General features: G+C 40.9%; 2 protein-coding genes across 5 annotated transcripts in view; both read right to left on the bottom strand.

The window, feature by feature from the left end:
- Positions 1-19032, bottom strand: part of LOC128020216 (uncharacterized) — a 426958-nt gene that overhangs the window by 313314 nt on the left and 94612 nt on the right. The window lies entirely within an intron of this gene.
- The window catches only part of LOC128020197 (polypeptide N-acetylgalactosaminyltransferase 13-like), a 109681-nt gene that overhangs the window by 38562 nt on the left and 52087 nt on the right, over positions 1-19032 (bottom strand). For 2 of the 4 annotated variants that reach the window (XM_052606907.1, XM_052606906.1), the window contains exons 6-8: positions 10342-10512; positions 9529-9646; positions 9143-9323 (exon numbers count right to left, since the gene is read on the bottom strand). In XM_052606907.1, the coding sequence (XP_052462867.1) occupies positions 9143-9323; positions 9529-9646; positions 10342-10512 (470 nt within the window). Of the gene's footprint in view, positions 1-222; positions 7446-9142; positions 9324-9528; positions 9647-10341; positions 10513-19032 lie in introns of those variants that run through there. The other 2 variants (XR_008185303.1, XR_008185304.1) reach the window with 2 other exon arrangements.

Raw genomic sequence — 19032 nt, 5'->3', positions numbered from 1 at the left:
ACAACGCACGACCCTATCCGATGACTCAGCGAACCTTAATTCACACGATCAGTAACAGCAATCACTGTTTCAAGTTCGTTTGAACAAATGAAACAAAAACTGTTTGAAGCAAAGAAAACACAAGACTGTTTAACTCCTACGTGACTGAGACTTAATGAAACTAACAGGCCTTTTGCCCAGCTTCATGCATGAACACGGCAGAAAACTCATTTTAACGCTTACTTCGTTAAACTTGTTCATATACACGAAGACTCAGAAGCAACGTCATGCAGCTCCTATATATGTCGCGAGTCTAAACGGGACTTTTTTCCGCGATTGACTACCCAAGATCAACATTCAATTTCAGCTCACCGCTGCTCTTCTCCGCTCTCTCGCTCTCTCCGCGCAACTCGTCAAAACCTACAAAATGGCGGCGCCCACGACAAACATCAAAATAAAAGTCTCCACATATTAGAAAAATGTAAATCCCCTACATTCCCCCCTGCTAAACCCTGCCATACCACCGGACTTCCATTCAGCAACTCAGTCCTGAAAAATAAATGACAGAGAATAGCAGGTAAATATTCTTTCCACACAAGAAAACATCAAGTACAGCAATTAAACACTTTCAATTAGCAAGATTGAAAAACCTTCATATTAAAAGAAACATACAAACCTTCAGGTTGACATAAGCTTATTTCAAGACATAGTCAGTCCTATACCTAACGGGTAAAGTACCTCTGTTCAAACGCTGTGAACGTCTAGGTTCAGTAATACTTTCATTTTCACTTTCAGCTTCGGAGCCACCTGAACTCATAGACTCAAGTACAGACTGTTCTACTGAATCATCAGCTGACATTTCATCGACATGGTCCCTGATACCTATCTCTGATTCATCCCCACCTGCCCTTCTACCTTGTGTGTCTGTGAGTGTAGCGGGTGCAAATGTAACAACAGGGACTGGAAGAACATCAGAATCTTCTGAATCAGTGTGTGCCTGACCTATGTGTGCTCTAGATTCACGTCTAGATGTGCAAGGTGGTAGTGATGACTGAAAAGTGCAAGGCTTGAGTTGATCCCTATGTACAACTTTACATGGGCCCCCTTTCTCTGGGCGAATGGTGTAAACTGGAGTGTCTGCGTGATTCTGTTTCACTACAGTGTAAGGCAAGGGTTCCCAATGGTCTTGTATCTTATTCCTTCCCCTATGTGAATGATTCCGTAACAGAACACGGTCACCAGGTCTCATAAGTGCGGCATGCGATTTCCGATCATAAGCTCTTTTTCTTCGCCTTGAAGCTTCCTGTGCTGCTGAGTTGGCTACTTCAACAGCGGTCTTTAATCTATCATGATGGTTTTTCACCCAATCATCAAGATTGTCAGCTCTACTGTCCTCCAAGTCTCTCCCATTAAGGATATCCATCGGCATTCTGGCATCCCTCCCAAACATTAAATAGAATGGCGAATAGCCAGTTGAAGTGTGGATTCGGCTATTGTATGCCATCGCCAACTCGGGCAGATACTGTTTCCAATTCCTTTTCTTTTCCGGGGGTAACGTCCTTAGCATATCATGCATGGTTCTATTAAATCTTTCGCACTGGGAGTTACCCTGTGGATGATACGGAGTGGTGCGACTCTTTCCGATTCCATAGACTTTACACAGTTCTTTGATGACATTTGCTTCAAAACATCGACCTTGGTCGGAATGTAGTCGTGCAGGACAGCCGTAGTGGACAAACCAATGCTGCACAAGGGCTTTTGCAGTGGTATGAGCGGTCTGATTTCTGGTTGGCACTGCTACCGTGAAACGAGTAAACATGTCAGTTAGGACGAGGACATTTTCATATCCTCCCAAAGATTCCTCCAAGACTGTATAATCCATAGCAAGGACTTCCAGCGGGGCAGATACATTAGTACATGTCATTGGGGCTCGTATTTTAGGAAAAACGTCTTTAGCAAGGGCACATCTCTTGCATTCCTGAATCCAGTTTTGAATATCCTTACTCATTGTCGGCCAGTAATAGCTCCGCCTCATGCGCTCCAGCGTGCTTCTTTCTCCAAAATGGCCACAATGATCATGCTGACTCTCGTACACTTTGTAACGCAAGGGTTCTGGAACCACTAATTGACAAATTTCTTCTCCGTCCCGGGGATCAAAGATGGAACGGAACATCACTCCTTTTTTAAGCTTGAGTCGTGTGAATTGTCTAGAAAGCTTTTTTAACTCAACATCCATATTGCGTTGCTCAACTGGACTCAGGTTCTTGTTGGTTAGTACAGCACGGTATATAGGAGCTATATGAGGGTCGATCTTTTGTTGCTCTTCTATATCACTCCAGCTATATCCGGGGACTTTCCTTGTCACTGATACCTGAACCGATGCTTGTACTATCTGATGCTTGTTGGCAACTGGCCATAAACATGCACGCACTTCATCTGAATTCATCCTAATGAAGTCTTTAGCAGAGTCCTCTTGCTCAGGCTCCTCACTGGATGGAATCCGTGATAACACATCGGCATTTGTGTTTTGCCGTCCTGGTTTGTAGTAGACTTCAAAATCAAATTCTGACAACTGAGCTATCCACCGTTGTTCAACAGCTCCTAAATTAGCGGTCGCCAAGTAGCGCAAAGGGTTGTGATCAGTTATCACAGAGAACTTGGAGTAGATCAGGTATTCTTTGAACTTTTCAGTTACAGCCCATTTCAAGGCAAGTAGCTCTAGCTTGAAAGCACTGTAATTTCTATCATTCTTTTCTGATCCACGAAGACCCCGACTTGCATACGCAATCACACGCTCAACCCCTCCTTGTCGTTGACTTAACACAGCTCCAAGACCATGCAGGCTTCCATCAGTTGTGAGTACAAAAGACTGACTGAAATCTGGGTACGCGAGAACTGGCGGAGACATTAAACACTGCTTGAGTTTGTCAAATGCAGTTTGACATTCTGTTGTCCAGTTAAGGGGTTCAATGATTTTCTCTTTCCCTCCTTTACCAACCAGGGCATGAAGGGGCCGGGCTAACTGAGCAAAACCAGGAACAAACCTCCTGTAGTAACTCATGAATCCAAGGATCTGTCTTAACTCTCTGACATTCGTGGGTGCAGGCCAGGATTCCAAAACCTGAGTTTTCTCTCCATCCACCTTTATTCCCTGGGAAGAAATAAGGTGACCCAAGAATTTCACTTCGGGTTTCAAAAGGAAACACTTGCTGGGTTTCAGTTTCAAACCATGCTGTCTCAATCGATTGAATACTATTTCCAGTCTTTGACAATGGGTTTCGAAGTCTTTCGAAAAAACAATGATGTCATCAAGGTAGATGAGCAGTATGTCAAACGTTAGATCACCGAGCACCACCCCCATCAGACGCTGGAATGTTGCAGGTGCATTGCAAAGTCCAAATGGCATCCTGGTCCATTCAAACAGTCCAAAGGGAGTGGTGACCGCCGTCTTTGTTCTATCCTCCTCACTCATCGCTACTTGGAAATACCCGGAGGTAAGATCAAGTGTGGAGAACAGCTGTGCATTTCCCAAGGCATCCAACGATTCCTCCACACGAGGGAGAGGATAAGCATCTTTGCAGGTCACTTTATTCAACCTTCTGTAATCACAGCAAAAGCGTACGCTGCCATCCTTCTTGATCACAATCACAGCTGGAGATGCCCATGGGCTACAGCTTTCTCTGAGAATACCTTGAGATACTAAATCTTGAACATGTTTTTTCACTTCCTGAAAAACCTGAGGTGGGATTCTGCGATGTCTTTGCTTAATGGGAGAAGCATCTCCTGTTGGAACACTATGTGTGACAGCAGTTGTATAACCGAAGTCACAATCGTTCTTTGAAAACACATCACTGTGCTTAGCCAGTAAGTTTTGGAGTTTGCAACGTTGTGTTTCTGTGAGGTTCTCTAGATTAATTTGCACTGGAACTGGCAGCTGTTCTGAAGTGCTTATCTCTGCCTTCACCTTATGTTGCTGCACAGCTTTAACATGCAAAGCATTCTCTTTTTCCTCAAACTCGACGAGCACCCTTGGCACAACTTCCTGGGGCTTGGACAGTGCTGCGATCCTACATCGTGGTGGGAGCTTTACAGGCTTTTCACTAGAATTTAACACTCTGACTGGAACTTTACCATCGGCAGTCTTAGCAAGCACATTAGCAATCAGAACACTCTTAGGCAAACTGACATTTGACGAGACCTCAACCAACACTTGACAGCTCACTTTTGGTGGTATCCTGCAGCGGCCTTCTAAAACACGTTCACTGAATGGTGGAATAGTTACTGATTGCTTCCCAGCAACCTTCACAAAGCCAATCTTGTCACCACAACTCAGTGCCTCAGTCTGCATCTTTATGTTAGCTAAAACTCGCTGGACTTTTGCCTCCCTAAAACCATGGCTATACCTGTCCATCTTCTTCATGTCTTTAGTAGTCATGAATAGATCATTAACTTCACTCAACACATTCATCCCAATAATGCCAGGCAATCCTTTCAATTCTGTCCCATTAGAATCGCTCTCTTTGATCACAAACACGCACTTTTCATGCAACATCTTCCCAAAACACTCTATGTCTGCTTCCAGACATCCAATGATGGGAATGTCTAGGCCATTTGCTGCTGTAAGTCGGACCCAGTTGGCAGACGACAGAACAACTTCTCCAAAGTGATTCTTAAAATGTGACTCGGTGATAGTGGTCACTTCTGACCCTGTGTCCAAGAGACAGATTGTTCTGATTCCCGCAATTTTCACCTCAATGGTTATACAATCACCAAAAGCACTTTCACAAAGTGACTTGGAAACGTTCTCTGTATCACAGTCTGCAGTATGACTTCTTATAACGGATGGACCTGGACTCTCTAGCACTGAAGTGTCTCTGTCAGCTGTCTTTTCTATCTCTGCTGTGTTAGGTTGCACTCTACTAGAGTTTTCTCTGCTCTGAAGACAACGTCGGCTTGTGTGTCCTGGCTTACCACACGTATAACAGATGTACCTTCCTTCACTATCTTTCAAAGGTGCACTTTTTGCCTTGTTTTCCTTCACTGCAGGTTTAAATTTTTCTTTGCTGTTTACCATCTGAAACAGTTCTTCTTGTCGGGCAGCTATCTGTTGAATGGCTTCATGGAGTGACTCCAGGGTGAGAGGGGCTGAAGAGCTCTCTGTTGCAGTGGTAGCATGAACGACACCACGTGGACGAGTACTCGTTCTCGGATTGCTTGGAACCTGCACCTCCTCTTCTTCAGACCAAGTAATAGCTTCCTGCATAAGCTGGATGAATGTCAGGTCCTTCTCAGTTTTAACTCTCCTCTTCATTTCACGCCGTAGCGAATCGTCTTTCAGGCCCAACACAAGCTGTTCCTTCAAAACTCCATCAGCATCAGGAACTCTAGACGGCTCTCGACTCTGGATGATACTTAGCTTCTCCTGCAAGTCATAAGCATAAGAACGGATTGTTTCTCCAGGCATTTGTTTGCGGTCATAAAACTCTTTCAGTCTGCTGCCAATGGGAAGTTTGTCCCCATAAGTCTGATCCAAAGCATCGAAAATCTCATCCACTGACTTCTCCTTTCCGTTGAGTGTGATCTTGACTGTCATCTTAGCCTCATCTTTTAAATACTGCTTAACAAACTCAATTCTGTCTTCTTCAGGAATTTTCATCACCTTGAAGGCGGACTTCATTGAACTTATCCATTCTTCTATACTCAACTCACCAGGCTTGGAACGACATCCGGTGAACTCTGGAAGCTTACGATCCCTAGGGATGTAAACAGTAGATGGTGCTCTCTGAGCGGCAGCCTGTTGTTCAATAACAGTTTTAGCGAGGGAAAGCGCCTCTCTCTGTTCGGCTCTGGCTTGCTCTAACATGCATGTCTGCTCACCGAAACGCCTTTGCATCTCTTCAAACTGTTTCTTTAACTCGTCCAGTTCAGCCATAGTGTCGGCTCTAGGACCATGAACTTACACTGAATCAGGAACCAGGAATTGATCCTGTTCGTGACGCCAATATGTGGCGGAGGGGAATATGCCACCGCCTTGTGGGGGAAATATTCAGCACTATACTAAGGATGACTGAGTGAGCAACAGGATCCTAGTCCCCCCACCCAATGCTTTTAGTCTTTGTACAACTGTTAGACTAGTTGTATGTAGTGTCTATCGTGTTGCAATGTGTAATGCTCAAGAATCAGCGAGGTGGGCTTCAGGATTTACTCAATACACGGCAGCCACCTGAAGTGTGTGTATGTAGAAAACTCAGGAGGTAAACCTAGTTAACTGCAAAACCCGCCCTCCCCTGAATCTAACAGGATAGGTAAGACGCCCCCACTCCTTAGTATAAGTGACTCAAAATTAGCATAAACAGTTTTCAGTTAACAAACAAATTTTACATTTATTTGTACTGCAAGATTTTAAATGATTACGTTTTCCTGGTTTTCACAAAGTTTACAAAACAATTTCAAGTGTAAACAAATCAAAGTGAAATAAAAGAAATGTGGAAAATAATAGAGATGAAAAATCAACAGATTTGTGTCATTTACAGTTCAATCTGAGGAAAGTAAGAATCAGTGTCACTTATTGTAAGTAACCTTAAACAAAACGTTTCACAGTTAACTCAACCTTTCAAACAAAGTACACTTTGAAGTTCACTTCAATCCGGCTCAAAAATCCAAGATCCAATTCAAAAATCCAGGAAAAGAAAGGTGAAAAGTTATACTCTATCCATATATGAAGTTCACAGTCCCAAAAAGTTCAGTTATGTACACAAAAGAAAGACTATGAATCCCTTCGCAGGAAAATTCACTGATCACAGTTCCATCAAAATATCTGTATGATTTCACAGTTCAGATGACTCACTTACAGAAAATGGCAGTTTGCTTACCAGTTTTCAGAAGGAAAAGAGGAAAATAATTTTTATCACCACTCTTGGTTCATGAATGAGGTGCTGAAAGATGTCCAATGGATGGCAGGGTACTGTTTCTTCACTCACTAACCCTCAGCGATTGTCCTCGCGATCCTGACGACGGCAGCTTGATTCAACGAGGCCGCAATCCCAGCTGATGGAGGCACAATGAGAAGACAAACAACGCACGACCCTATCCGATGACTCAGCGAACCTTAATTCACACGATCAGTAACAGCAATCACTGTTTCAAGTTCGTTTGAACAAATGAAACAAAAACTGTTTGAAGCAAAGAAAACACAAGACTGTTTAACTCCTACGTGACTGAGACTTAATGAAACTAACAGGCCTTTTGCCCAGCTTCATGCATGAACACGGCAGAAAACTCATTTTAACGCTTACTTCGTTAAACTTGTTCATATACACGAAGACTCAGAAGCAACGTCATGCAGCTCCTATATATGTCGCGAGTCTAAACGGGACTTTTTTCCGCGATTGACTACCCAAGATCAACATTCAATTTCAGCTCACCGCTGCTCTTCTCCGCTCTCTCGCTCTCTCCGCGCAACTCGTCAAAACAAAATGGCGGCGCCCGCGACAAACATCAAAATAAAAGTCTCCACATATTAGAAAAATGTAAATCCCCTACAGCAGCATACATTTCTTCATAGTTTTTATCATCAGATATTAGGTTTAGCTAGTCAACGTCTCGTCCTAGTCATAGAAAAGATTTTTGTTAACAAATATTTTTTGTCCTTGTCTTCGCTGACGAAATTAACACTGTTATGATCTGTTATCTATTATCATTATGATTGTTATATATAGTATTTACATGTCCTAAAATGCAACTTTATGATGAAATTTTGTTTATCATAACGGCTTGTCAGTACATTTGGCTGCACAATTTTACCATATTTCAAAGACTATAGAGGGAAATATGAAATTAAAAATAAAGATAAGTCCTACTTAAGTGGGGCAAAACAATAACTTCTTAACTTCCATTTAATATGAATTTACACATATAATACATTTGCAATAAATAACATGCAATTAAGTGTCTAAAAACAATACATTAATTTCCATAAAATTATATGTGTGTGTGCGCGCTAGTGAGAGAGAAGAAGAAAGACAAGGTAAAAGCTAAAAGGAAACAGTAAGATAAGAGAATGTGGTTAAGGAATTGGATTTGTAGAAATTTAGTGCACTACAATTCCCTGAGGAAAAGCAGGATTTTTGCAGGGATATAGAAGGCAAAAGACAGATCAAAGCAATGGGTCGAGAAGGCAAAACGATAAGATAATTACAGCCTTTCAAAACAACCTGACCACAGATGCAAATCAACATGCTATTTATAGAAAGCCCTGCATCTCTGTAAAGACAGCCATACCTCATGCTGACACTAATGAAGACCTGTGAGAACACGGTTACAGCTTTAATGGGCCACATTCTGAATTCACTAGTTCAATAGTAAAAATGTGATGTCATCTGCATTTATTTAAAGAGATATGGCTGAAAGTAGTTATAAACAGTGGTGTAGTGCAGGGTATACACAGGTATATGGCATATGCCCACTTCTAAATCCCATTCAGTTGTCCTGCATTAGCCAAAAAGATGACAGTCTAGCATGTGAGTAGTTAATCCAATCACATGTGAATACATGCAAAATGTCCCTAAAAACTCCCAATAAAGACAGTGATGCAGTCAGGACCGAGGCATAAACAATCTCATGCAGTGTGTTTCAATATGGATAAAGGCACCCAGCTATCATTGCCGAAGCAATCTCTGCTGTAGCTAAGATGAATAAAAAGAAAAGTTTTGACTGATGAAACATGAAGACAATAAATAATAATAATGAATAATAATGAAGACAATAAATATATGGTTAATGTGTGTGTTTTCAAGTCATCTCCAGGTAATAAAAAGCATCTGAATAATGCAGTACTAATTGACATCACATTTGTTACAGTTGGCTACAAAATATATATTCTGCCTTATGTGATTTTTAAAAAAAATGCATGTTGGTATATAAACAAATAATAAAATTGCCATTAGGAAAATATAGGAAAAATATTATAGAACACAAATGATTGGTTATTGTCCAGCAGTGCATTCAATTGCTCAGCCAATTAAAAGAGAAAAAACAACAACAACAACAACAACAATAATAATAATAATAATAATAATAATAATAATAATAAGCTCCAAAGATAACGTGATGTTCCATCTCAGTAAGTGAAGTTTTTTTATAGCGATTTCCTGAAGAGTATTACCTGGTGAGATGATGTAGAAAAAATCTTTGAAGTCATCCATCCAGGCTTCAGCCAGTCGTCTGTTGTTCTTGTTGATCACCTGACCAGTTCCACCAGGGAAGCTGTACGGTGTGGCCTTCCTGAACACATGGCCTACATGAGAACATGTAACTATCTCTAGAGATCCTCCACACTGCCAGATCTATGTACACACATTCAAAAAAAAAAACAAAAAAAAAACAATTAGAATCAACAAGGATCTTTAAAACTTGGCCACATACAATAACAATAAAATCTAATTTCAGCATGAATTTATGAATATGATAAGGCAGAACATCATCATAATGTGAGACGTGTATGAACCCTGGTTCATAATGTTTTAAACTATCAAAAAATGGAGCTCTCACCCTAAAAGACATCTCAAGGTTTTCCCCTCCCCATATGTCCATGCCTGAATCATAAGTGCCTATCTCTTCAAAATAGCTTCTGTCAGTAGAGAACAGACCTCCTGCCATTGTGGGAGTTCTGCGGGAAATTCAAACAAAACCTCAGGATTAAACGATCTGACACCGTGAATACATTGTAGGTTACATATATATATATATATATATATATATATATATATATATATATATATATATATATATATATATATATATATATATATATATATATATATATCTCATCTTCTGATCAATAACCTTCTTTATGAAGGGGGTAATGATACATTGATGAGGATCAATAAGATGTAATATATAGATGTAATGTGTATAATAAATACATTAATAAATAATAATATAAAATATGTAACGATATAATTTATATATATTATATTATATTTAAATGAAATACAGTAGTTCAGTTTAAAACCTGCCTTTATAATGAAAGAACTGGTTTAAAGAGTTGGCAATGTCAGATGTTAAATTCACATCTTAGTGATAATGTGACTGGCAGTGCTGCAGTGACAACAACTAAATCATTGTGCCACCAACATTACATGCTGTCTGTTTAATTAACAAGAATACCCGACATTAAAGTCATTAAAGTTTTGATTTATTTGGAACGAAGGCTCTGTCTCTGTACCATTGTAATGAATTGTGTGTGTTTGAAAGAAACAATATAGCACAGAAGATTTAATGGCTCATTCTCAGAGCCATTTGTGAATAATTAACAGAATACTATACTTACATCATTCACATGAAAAACGCAAATGTTATTACCTAACAGGAAGGGTTCTGTCCCCTTTGCGTCGGTCCATCTCTCTCTGAGGAACAGGATACCATCTGAAGTTGAGTTTCCAGTTGAATCCCCCATAGGTCATATCTGAGCCGGCCATGTACTCGAATGTCTCATCACTGATGACATCGATGATTGGACAGACCACAGCCCTCCTAGAATGACAAACAAAAATAACCCATTCACCTTCAGCTCAGTGTCGCAGTGGAAAATAGGGTGTTTTGACAAGAATTGCTTCGATCTTTTTAACATATCAAATAACAGCCTTAATAATGACTACAAACAAAGCATGAGAGAGATAAGATAAAATGGTGGGGTGGGGGGTATGCTTATTAATAATGCTTTTTAGTTTAATTTAAAATTAGTAAGTCTTTAAAGCATTCCCATGATGTACACCTTTTCAACAACTTACACACTTAAGAATGGCTCAAATGGTCATACTCCCTACAATTCTGGATTCAGATGAATTTCAGGTTTAAACTGGAAGTTTTAGCTAGTTTAAACACTTACCCGCAGTTTCACAGACAAGGCTTAAGCCTAGTCCAAGACTAAAATGCATGTCTGAGCTGTTTTAACTAAAATAAACTTGAAGTGATATATCTTAAAATATATCAGTTCCATTGCTTATGTCTCAAGATGCACACCAGTAATGTTTTTCTTAGGCACGTGTATAAAAGATACTTAAATGTATGTGTCTGTGTCTGTGTCTGACTGACTGTGAAACCAGGCCTTAAAGTCAATTAACTGTATAACAGTCTAAAATGACTTTGCATCAGGTCAGCCTGTCTGGGTTTTTTTTTTAGCAATAATGCACATATGACTAGACATCCTTTGTGTAGCAGAAAAAAAAAAAATACCTAGACACATTTCCAAATAGAAACAGTCCAGACTGTAGCTCATGCTTCCAGAATGTTAACTGGATAAACACCTCCAAGTTCAGCCCCCATAGACTGATTCTGATCAATGCAAACTCAATACACGGACCACATAATGCTATACAAACCCAAATGACCAACTTATCACTTACTGCTCTGTGATTCGGCCAGATGGGGAAATAAAAATTCAAAGCATGCAGCACATAGCATATGCTCTCACAGAAAGGTTTCCTGTATCAAAGCACCTGAGCATGTGGCTGAGTGAGAATCTGAAAGTGAGTGTCTGAGGGAGTGTGCCTGCAAGAGTAACAAGATATTCGCAATAATGCAATTCTGAAACTGTGTTCTGTACCTGAATCTGTGTGAACGTAATAAAGATCACTTTACAAATGGAGAACACATCACACTTACTGACCGGTGACATAATTATACTTTGAGAGACCATGAACCAAAGCAGCTGGTAAGGTAAGCATTCCAAGCAGGCAGTAGAAGAAATGTAATTACCGGATCAAGTTTATTTGTGTATAAATGTTTCCGTGGGCTTCCACCCAAAACAAACAAACATTTAATGCTGTGAAACCCTGTTTTTTTCTTAACCAGAAGTCCGGGACACACTAGGGACGCAAGGTGGTTTAAAATAATTAAGAATGAGAGAAAACAAACTTTATAATAAGCTAAAACAGTTAAAAAATCAAGATGAGTTCATCATATTTTTTTATTGTAATTCATTCACTCAACAACTGCTGTATTAATTGAAAAACCAGAGTTTAACAGTTTTTGAAAACTTATAATTTCATTTCAAATTTAAAAGTTCCTATAATCCTAAATGACTTGAAAAGCCAAGTTAATACAATACATGTAATAAAAAATTGTAATATCTGGAATTTAATTAATTATAGCTATTTCGTTATTTAATATATTGCCACTCCTAGAGTAAATAAAATCATAATACCATACTCGGTTACTAACGTAACCTCGGTTCCCTGAAATACGGGAACGAGTACTGGGTCGAAGACTCTTATGGGAAAAACTACTTTTTTCTCCTGAACTGAAGCCTTATTCAATCACACAGTGAAACAGCATGGCCATTGGTTCGTGCAGTGTTATTAAAACAAACCAATGGCTCGGCAGCAGTGCTGCACGAACCTATGGCAGCAAAGCCCACCAAAATGGGCGGGGAATCTGGCTATATATTGGCCGCGTCGCCACAGGAACTCGGGTTACTTCGACTGAAGCGACGACTGAGTCGTGCAGCCTTTTAGCATGGCAAGGAATGCAGTATTCATTCCCATATTTCAGGTAACAGAGGTTACTTTAGTAACCGAGTACGTTCCCTTTCAATACTTCACTTGTACTGTGTCGAAGACGCTTATGGGAACCCAGTTCAATCACGCCATGCTAAGAAGGGGGGATGACCAACGCAATCATACTTGATCTGTGATACCAAGATATGACAATAGCAACTAGGAGCAGCAATGAAGTTACGTCTGGCCTAGGCTGATCATCCCGTGTTCTTATCGCCTCAGTACCAAAGGTGTGGAGAGCACCTTTGGTACATAGTCATGCCTTAGTTTCAGGACCACCTTTGAGTCGTTAGGCCCGAATTATAGGCAATTAGGGCTTATCGAGATTGCTTGCAAATCACCCACACGCTTAACAGATGCTAGTGCCAACAGCAGAGAGGTCTTTAGCGACAGGGCCTTAAGGCCTATGGACTGTAGCGGTTCAAAGGGGGCCCTCTTTAGGGCTCTCAGTACCATGGGCAGGTCCCATGAAGGGACAGTGGTCGTTTCTGCCCATCTACTGGCCTGCAATAAGCGTGTGTCATGCTGCTATGGTCACTATGTAGACCTTGAGCATGGAGGGGGATCGTCCCTTCTCTAAGAGCTCTTGTAAAAATGACAGTATCACTGATACGTTACAGGAGGTCGGGTTTTCCATGTGGAGGCATAGAGGCGTAGTGCAGACGGAGCTCTAGCCTGTGAAATTGTGTTTATCAAACGCTCAGGGAGTCCAGTGGGTTCCCGTCGAGTGACCAAAGGTGCAGAGACCACATCTCTGGGTGCGAATGCCAAATCGTTCCGTCTGCCTGAGAAAGGAGGTCCCGTCTCAGAGGAACGGGCCATGGGGCCACAGTCAGTATCTGTGACAGGTCGGCTATCCACTGCTGATTTTCCCAGAGTGGGGCTAAAAGACGAACCCTGCATCTCTGGTCCCTGACCCGCCTGATTACTTGGGGAATCAGAGGAACTGGAGGAAAAGCGTAAAGGAGATGGCTGACCTCCTTTCTCAGGCGGACGGAACGATTTGGCATTCGCACCCAGAGATGTGGTCTCTACACCTTTGGTCACTCGACGGGAACCCACGGGACTCCCTGAGCATTTGATAAACACAATTTCACAGGCTGGAGCTCCGTCTGCACTATGCCTCTATGCTTCCAAATGGTCTGTGTTCTCCACATGGTGCTCAGATCATGGCGAAAACCAGACCTCCTGTAACGTATCAGTGATACTGTCATTTTTACAAGAGCTCTTGGAGAAGGGACGATCCCCCTCCATGCTCAAGGTCTACATAGTGACCATAGCAGCATGACATAAGGCCCGCAACTTCTGGAAAGTTTTTAGGGGGCGAGAAGCACCTATTTTGAAAGAGGCAGTGAGTCGCTGTAGAGTTGCGGCACGCTTCTTCACCATTGTTACCATCATCGTAACTGTGTCTAACACTGTTCCCAGAAAAGATATCCGTTGGCTGGGGGACAGCGAACTCTTGGCAAAATTCACCCTGAACCCCAGGCATTCCAGATGGCTGAGGAGCAAAGTTCTGTAAGTCAAGTCAAGTCACCTTTATTTATATAGCACTTTAACAAAATACATTGCGTCAAAGCAACTGAACAACATTCATTAGGAAAACAGTGTGTCAATAATGCAAAATGATAGTTAAAGGCAGTTCATCATTGAATTCAGGGATGTCTTCTCTTTTCAGTTTAAATAGTGTCTGTGCATTTATTTGCAATCAAGTCAACGACAGAATGGAGAAAAAAAACCTTTGGAGAAACCAGGCTCAGTTGGAGGGCCAGTTCTCCTCTGACCAGATGAAACCAGTAGGTCAATTCCAGGCTGCAGCAAAGTCAGATTGTGCAGAAGAATCATCTGTTTCCTGTGGTCTTGTCCTGGTGGTCCTCTGAGGCAAGGTCTTTACAGGGGATCTGTATCTGGGGCTCTATTTGTCCTGGTCTCCGCTGTCTTTCAGGGATGTAGAGGTCCTTTCTAGGTGCTGATCCACCATCTGCTCTGGATACAGACTGGATCTGGTGTCTGCGGTGACCTCGGAATAAGAGAGAAACAGACTAATATTAGCGTAGATGCCATTCATCCAATGATGTAGCAAGTACATCGGGTGTTATGGGAAGTGTTCCCGGTTGCAGTTTACCTAATTAATGCAGCCTAAAAATCCTTTAACAAATTTGGATTTTAAAAGCATATTAGTATGTTATGTATAAGCCAGGTTAAAGAGATGGGTCTTTAATCTAGATTTAAACGGCAAGAGTGTGTCTGCCTCCCGAACAATGTTAGGTAGGTTATTCCAAAGTTTAGGCTGTCATGATCCTGGTTCTCTTTCCCTTTCCCCCTCCCCTTTTCTCTCAGATTCTTTCCCTCCTCCTCTCCTACTCTGCACTCACCTTTCCTCTGCTGTTAATCTACTTCAGCTGCTCCTCATTGCGCTATTCTTTGCGCTTGGCTTCCCGCACCTGTTTCCTCTTCCCCTTTGATTAGCACTCCTACTTCTTTCCCTCTCCTCCCTACCTGCCTCGCCAGATTATTCCTCTAAAGATCGCTAACCCTGTATGTCTTATCCCCTGTCATTTGTCTTAGTCCTAGTCCTGTCTGTTTGGGGTTGCCGAGAGTGTGAGCCTAGATGTTTTGCCGCTGCTCGTCTCCTGACCTGCCGATCTCTCTCTACTGTGCTGTTGCAAAGCTGTCCACCGTACTGAATCCGCCTGGGCGGCCGGTTTTGGTTTTTGTTTTCTCCTTTTTGTACAAGACGAGTTTTTTGGTTCCAGTTTTTCCCTTTGGAACTCTTTCTGTTTTTTTACAAGCATTCTCAAGCTCCTGTGTTTCGTTCATTAAAGACTGTATCTGCTCCGCGAATTTCTCTCTCTGGTCCTCTTTCCATACAACATAGGCGCTAAATAGGAAAAGGGTCTGCCGTCCGCAGTTGATTTTGATATTCTAGGTATTATCAAATTGCCTGAGTTTTGAGAACGTAGCGAACGTAGAGGATTATTAACGTTTTCAGGATTTCTCAGAGGGCAGGCTTCAAGTATAACTCGTTTGAAATAATGGTGCTACATATAACATTATCCAGAGAAACCAATGTTAATGATAAATCACCTGTTATGTTTGTACTGGCTACTGTATACAGGCCACCAGGGCACCATACAGACTTTATTAAAGAGTTTGGTGATTTTACATCCGAGTTAGTTCTGGCTGCAGATAAAGTCTTAATAGTTGGTGATTTTAATATCCATGTCGATAATGAAAAAGATGCATTGGGATCAGCATTTATAGACATTCTGAACTCTATTGGTGTTAGACAACACGTTTCAGGACCTACTCATTGTCGAAATCATACTCTAGATTTAATACTGTCACATGGAATTGATGTTGATAGTGTTGAAATTATTCAGCCAAGTGATGATATCTCAGATCATTATTTAGTTCTGTGTAAACTTCACATAGCCAAAATTGTAAATTCTACTTCTTGTTACAAGTATCGAAGAACCATCACTTCTACCACAAAAGACTGCTTTTTAAGTTATCTTCCTGATGTATCCGAATTCCTTAGCATATCCAAAACCTCAGAACAACTTGATGATGTAACAGAAACTATGGACTCTCTCTTTTCTAGCACTTTAAATACAGTTGCTCCTTTACGCTTAAGAAAGGTTAAGGAAAACAGTTTGACACCATGGTATAATGAGCATACTCGCACCCTAAAGAGAGCAGCCCAAAAAATGGAGCGCAGCTGGAGGAAAACAAAACTAGAGGTATTTCGTATTGCTTGTCGGGAAAGTAGCATATCCTACAGAAAAGCATTAAAAACTGCTAGATCTGATTACTTTTCTTCTCTTTTAGAAGAAAACAAACATAACCCCAGGTATTTATTCAATACAGTGGCTAAATTAACGAAAAATAAAGCCTCAACAAGTGTTGACATTTCCCAACACCACAGCAGTAATGACTTTATGAACTACTTTACTTCTAAAATCGATACTATTAGAGATAAAATTGCAACCATTCAGCCGTCAGCTACAGTATCACATCAGACAGTGCACTATAGACCCCCTGAGGAACAGTTCCACTCATTCTCTACTATAGGAGAGGAAGAATTGTATAAACTTGTTAAATCATCTAAACTTACAACATGTATGTTAGACCCTATGCCATCTAAGCTCTTAAAAGAGGTGCTTCCAGAAGTCATAAGTCCTCTTCTGACTATTATTAATTCCTCATTGTCATTACGATATGTCCCAAAACCTTCAAACTGGCTGTTATTAAGCCTCTCATAAAAAAGCCACAACTTGACCCCAGAGAACTAGTTAATTATAGACCAATCTCGAATCTCCCTTTTCTGTCCAAGATACTAGAAAAGGTGGTATCCTCACAATTATATTCCTTCTTAGAGAAAAATGGTATATGTGAGGATTTCCAGTCAGGATTTAGACCGTATCATAGTACTGAAACTGCTCTCCTTAGAGTTACAAATGATCTGCTCTTATCATCTGATCGTGGGTGTATCTCTCTATTAGTTTTATTGGATCTTAGTGCTGCGTTTGACACAATTGACCACAACATTCTTTTGCATAGACTTGAACACTTTGTTGGCATCAGTGGAAGTGCATCAGCATGGTTTAAATCGTACTTATATGACCGCCATCAGTTCGTAGCAGTGAATGAAAATGTATCATATCGATCACAAGTGCAGTATGGAGTACCTCAAGGCTCAGTTCTAGGGGCGCTACTCTTCACGCTTTATATGTTACCCTTGGGAGATATCATCAGGAAACATGGTGTTAGCTTTCACTGTTATGCTGATGATACGCAGCTCTATATTTCCTCGCAGCCCGGTGAAACACACCAATTTGAAAAACTAATGGAATGCATAGTCGATATAAAAAATTGGATGACGAGTAATTTCTTACTGCTAAATTCAGAAAAAACAGAGGTGTTAATCATAGGGCCTAAAAACTCTACTTGTAATAACCTAGAACACTGTCTAAGACTTGATGGTTGCTCTGTCAATTCTTCGTCATCAGTTAGGAACCTAGGTGTGCTACTTGATCGCAATCTTTCCTTAGAAAGCCACGTTTCTAGCATTTGTAAAACTGCATTTTTCCATCTCAAAAATATATCTAAATTACGGCCTATGCTCTCAATGTCCAATGCAGAAATGTTAATCCATGCATTTATGACTTCAAGGTTAGACTATTGCAATGCTTTATTGGGTGGTTGTTCTGCACGCTTGGTAAACAAACTACAGCTAGTCCAAAATGCAGCAGCAAGAGTTCTTACTAGAACCAGGAAGTATGACCATATTAGCCCGGTCCTGTCCACACTGCACTGGCTCCCTATCAAACATCGTATAGATTTTAAAATATTGCTTATTACTTATAAAGCCCTGAATGGTTTAGCACCTCAGTATTTGAATGAGCTCCTTTTACATTATACTCCTCTACGTCCGCTACGTTCTCAAAACTCAGGCAATTTGATAATACCTAGAATATCAAAATCAACTGCGGGCGGCAGATCCTTTTCCTATTTGGCGCCTAAACTCTGGAATAACCTACCTAACATTGTTCGGGAGGCAGACACACTCTTGCAGTTTAAATCTAGATCAAAGACCCATCTCTTTAACCTGGCATACACATAACATACTAATATGCTTTTAATATCCAAATCCGTTAAAGGATTTTTAGGCTGCATTAATTAGGTAAACTGGAACCGGAACACTTCACATAACACCGTACTTTCTACATCATTAGAAGAATGGCATTTACGCTAATATTTGTCTGTTTCTCTCTTGTTCCGAGGTCACCGTGGCCACCAGATCCAGTCTGTGTCCAGATCAGAGGGTCACTGCAGTCACCCGGATCCAGTACATATCCAGACCAGATGGTGGATCAGCACCTAGAAAGGACCTCTACTGCCCTGAAAGACAGCGGAGACCAGGACAACTAGAGCCCTAGATACAGATCCACTGTAAAGACCTTGTCTCAGAGGAGCACCAGGACAAGACCACAGGAAACAAATGATTCTTCTGCACAAACTGACTTTGCTGCAGCCTGGAATTGAACTACTGGTTTCGTCTGGTCAGAGGAGAACTGGCCCCCCAACTGAGCCTGGTTTCTCCCAAGGTTTTTTTTCTCCATTCTGTCACCGATGGAGTTTCGGTTCCTTGCCGCTGTCGCCTCTGGCTTGCTTAGTTGGGGTCACTTCATCTACAGCGATATCATTGACTTGATTGCAAATTAAAACAGACACTATTTCAACTGAACAGAGATGACATAACTGAATTCAATGATGAACTGCCTTTAACTATCATTTTGCATTATTGAGACACTGTTTTCCAAATGAATGTTGTTCAGTGCTTTGGCGCAATGTATTTTGTTTAAAGCACTATATAATATATTAATATAATTATTGATTATAATGTAAAAGGATCTCACTCAAAAACTGAGGTGCTAAACCATTCAGGGCTTTATAATTAATAAGCAATATTTTAAAATCTATACGATTTTTG

This window comes from Carassius gibelio, chromosome A9 (genome assembly GCF_023724105.1).
Source record: "Carassius gibelio isolate Cgi1373 ecotype wild population from Czech Republic chromosome A9, carGib1.2-hapl.c, whole genome shotgun sequence".
In the NCBI taxonomy this organism is placed as follows: Eukaryota; Metazoa; Chordata; class Actinopteri; order Cypriniformes; family Cyprinidae; genus Carassius; species Carassius gibelio.
This window is presented reverse-complemented; position numbering and strand designations above follow the sequence as displayed.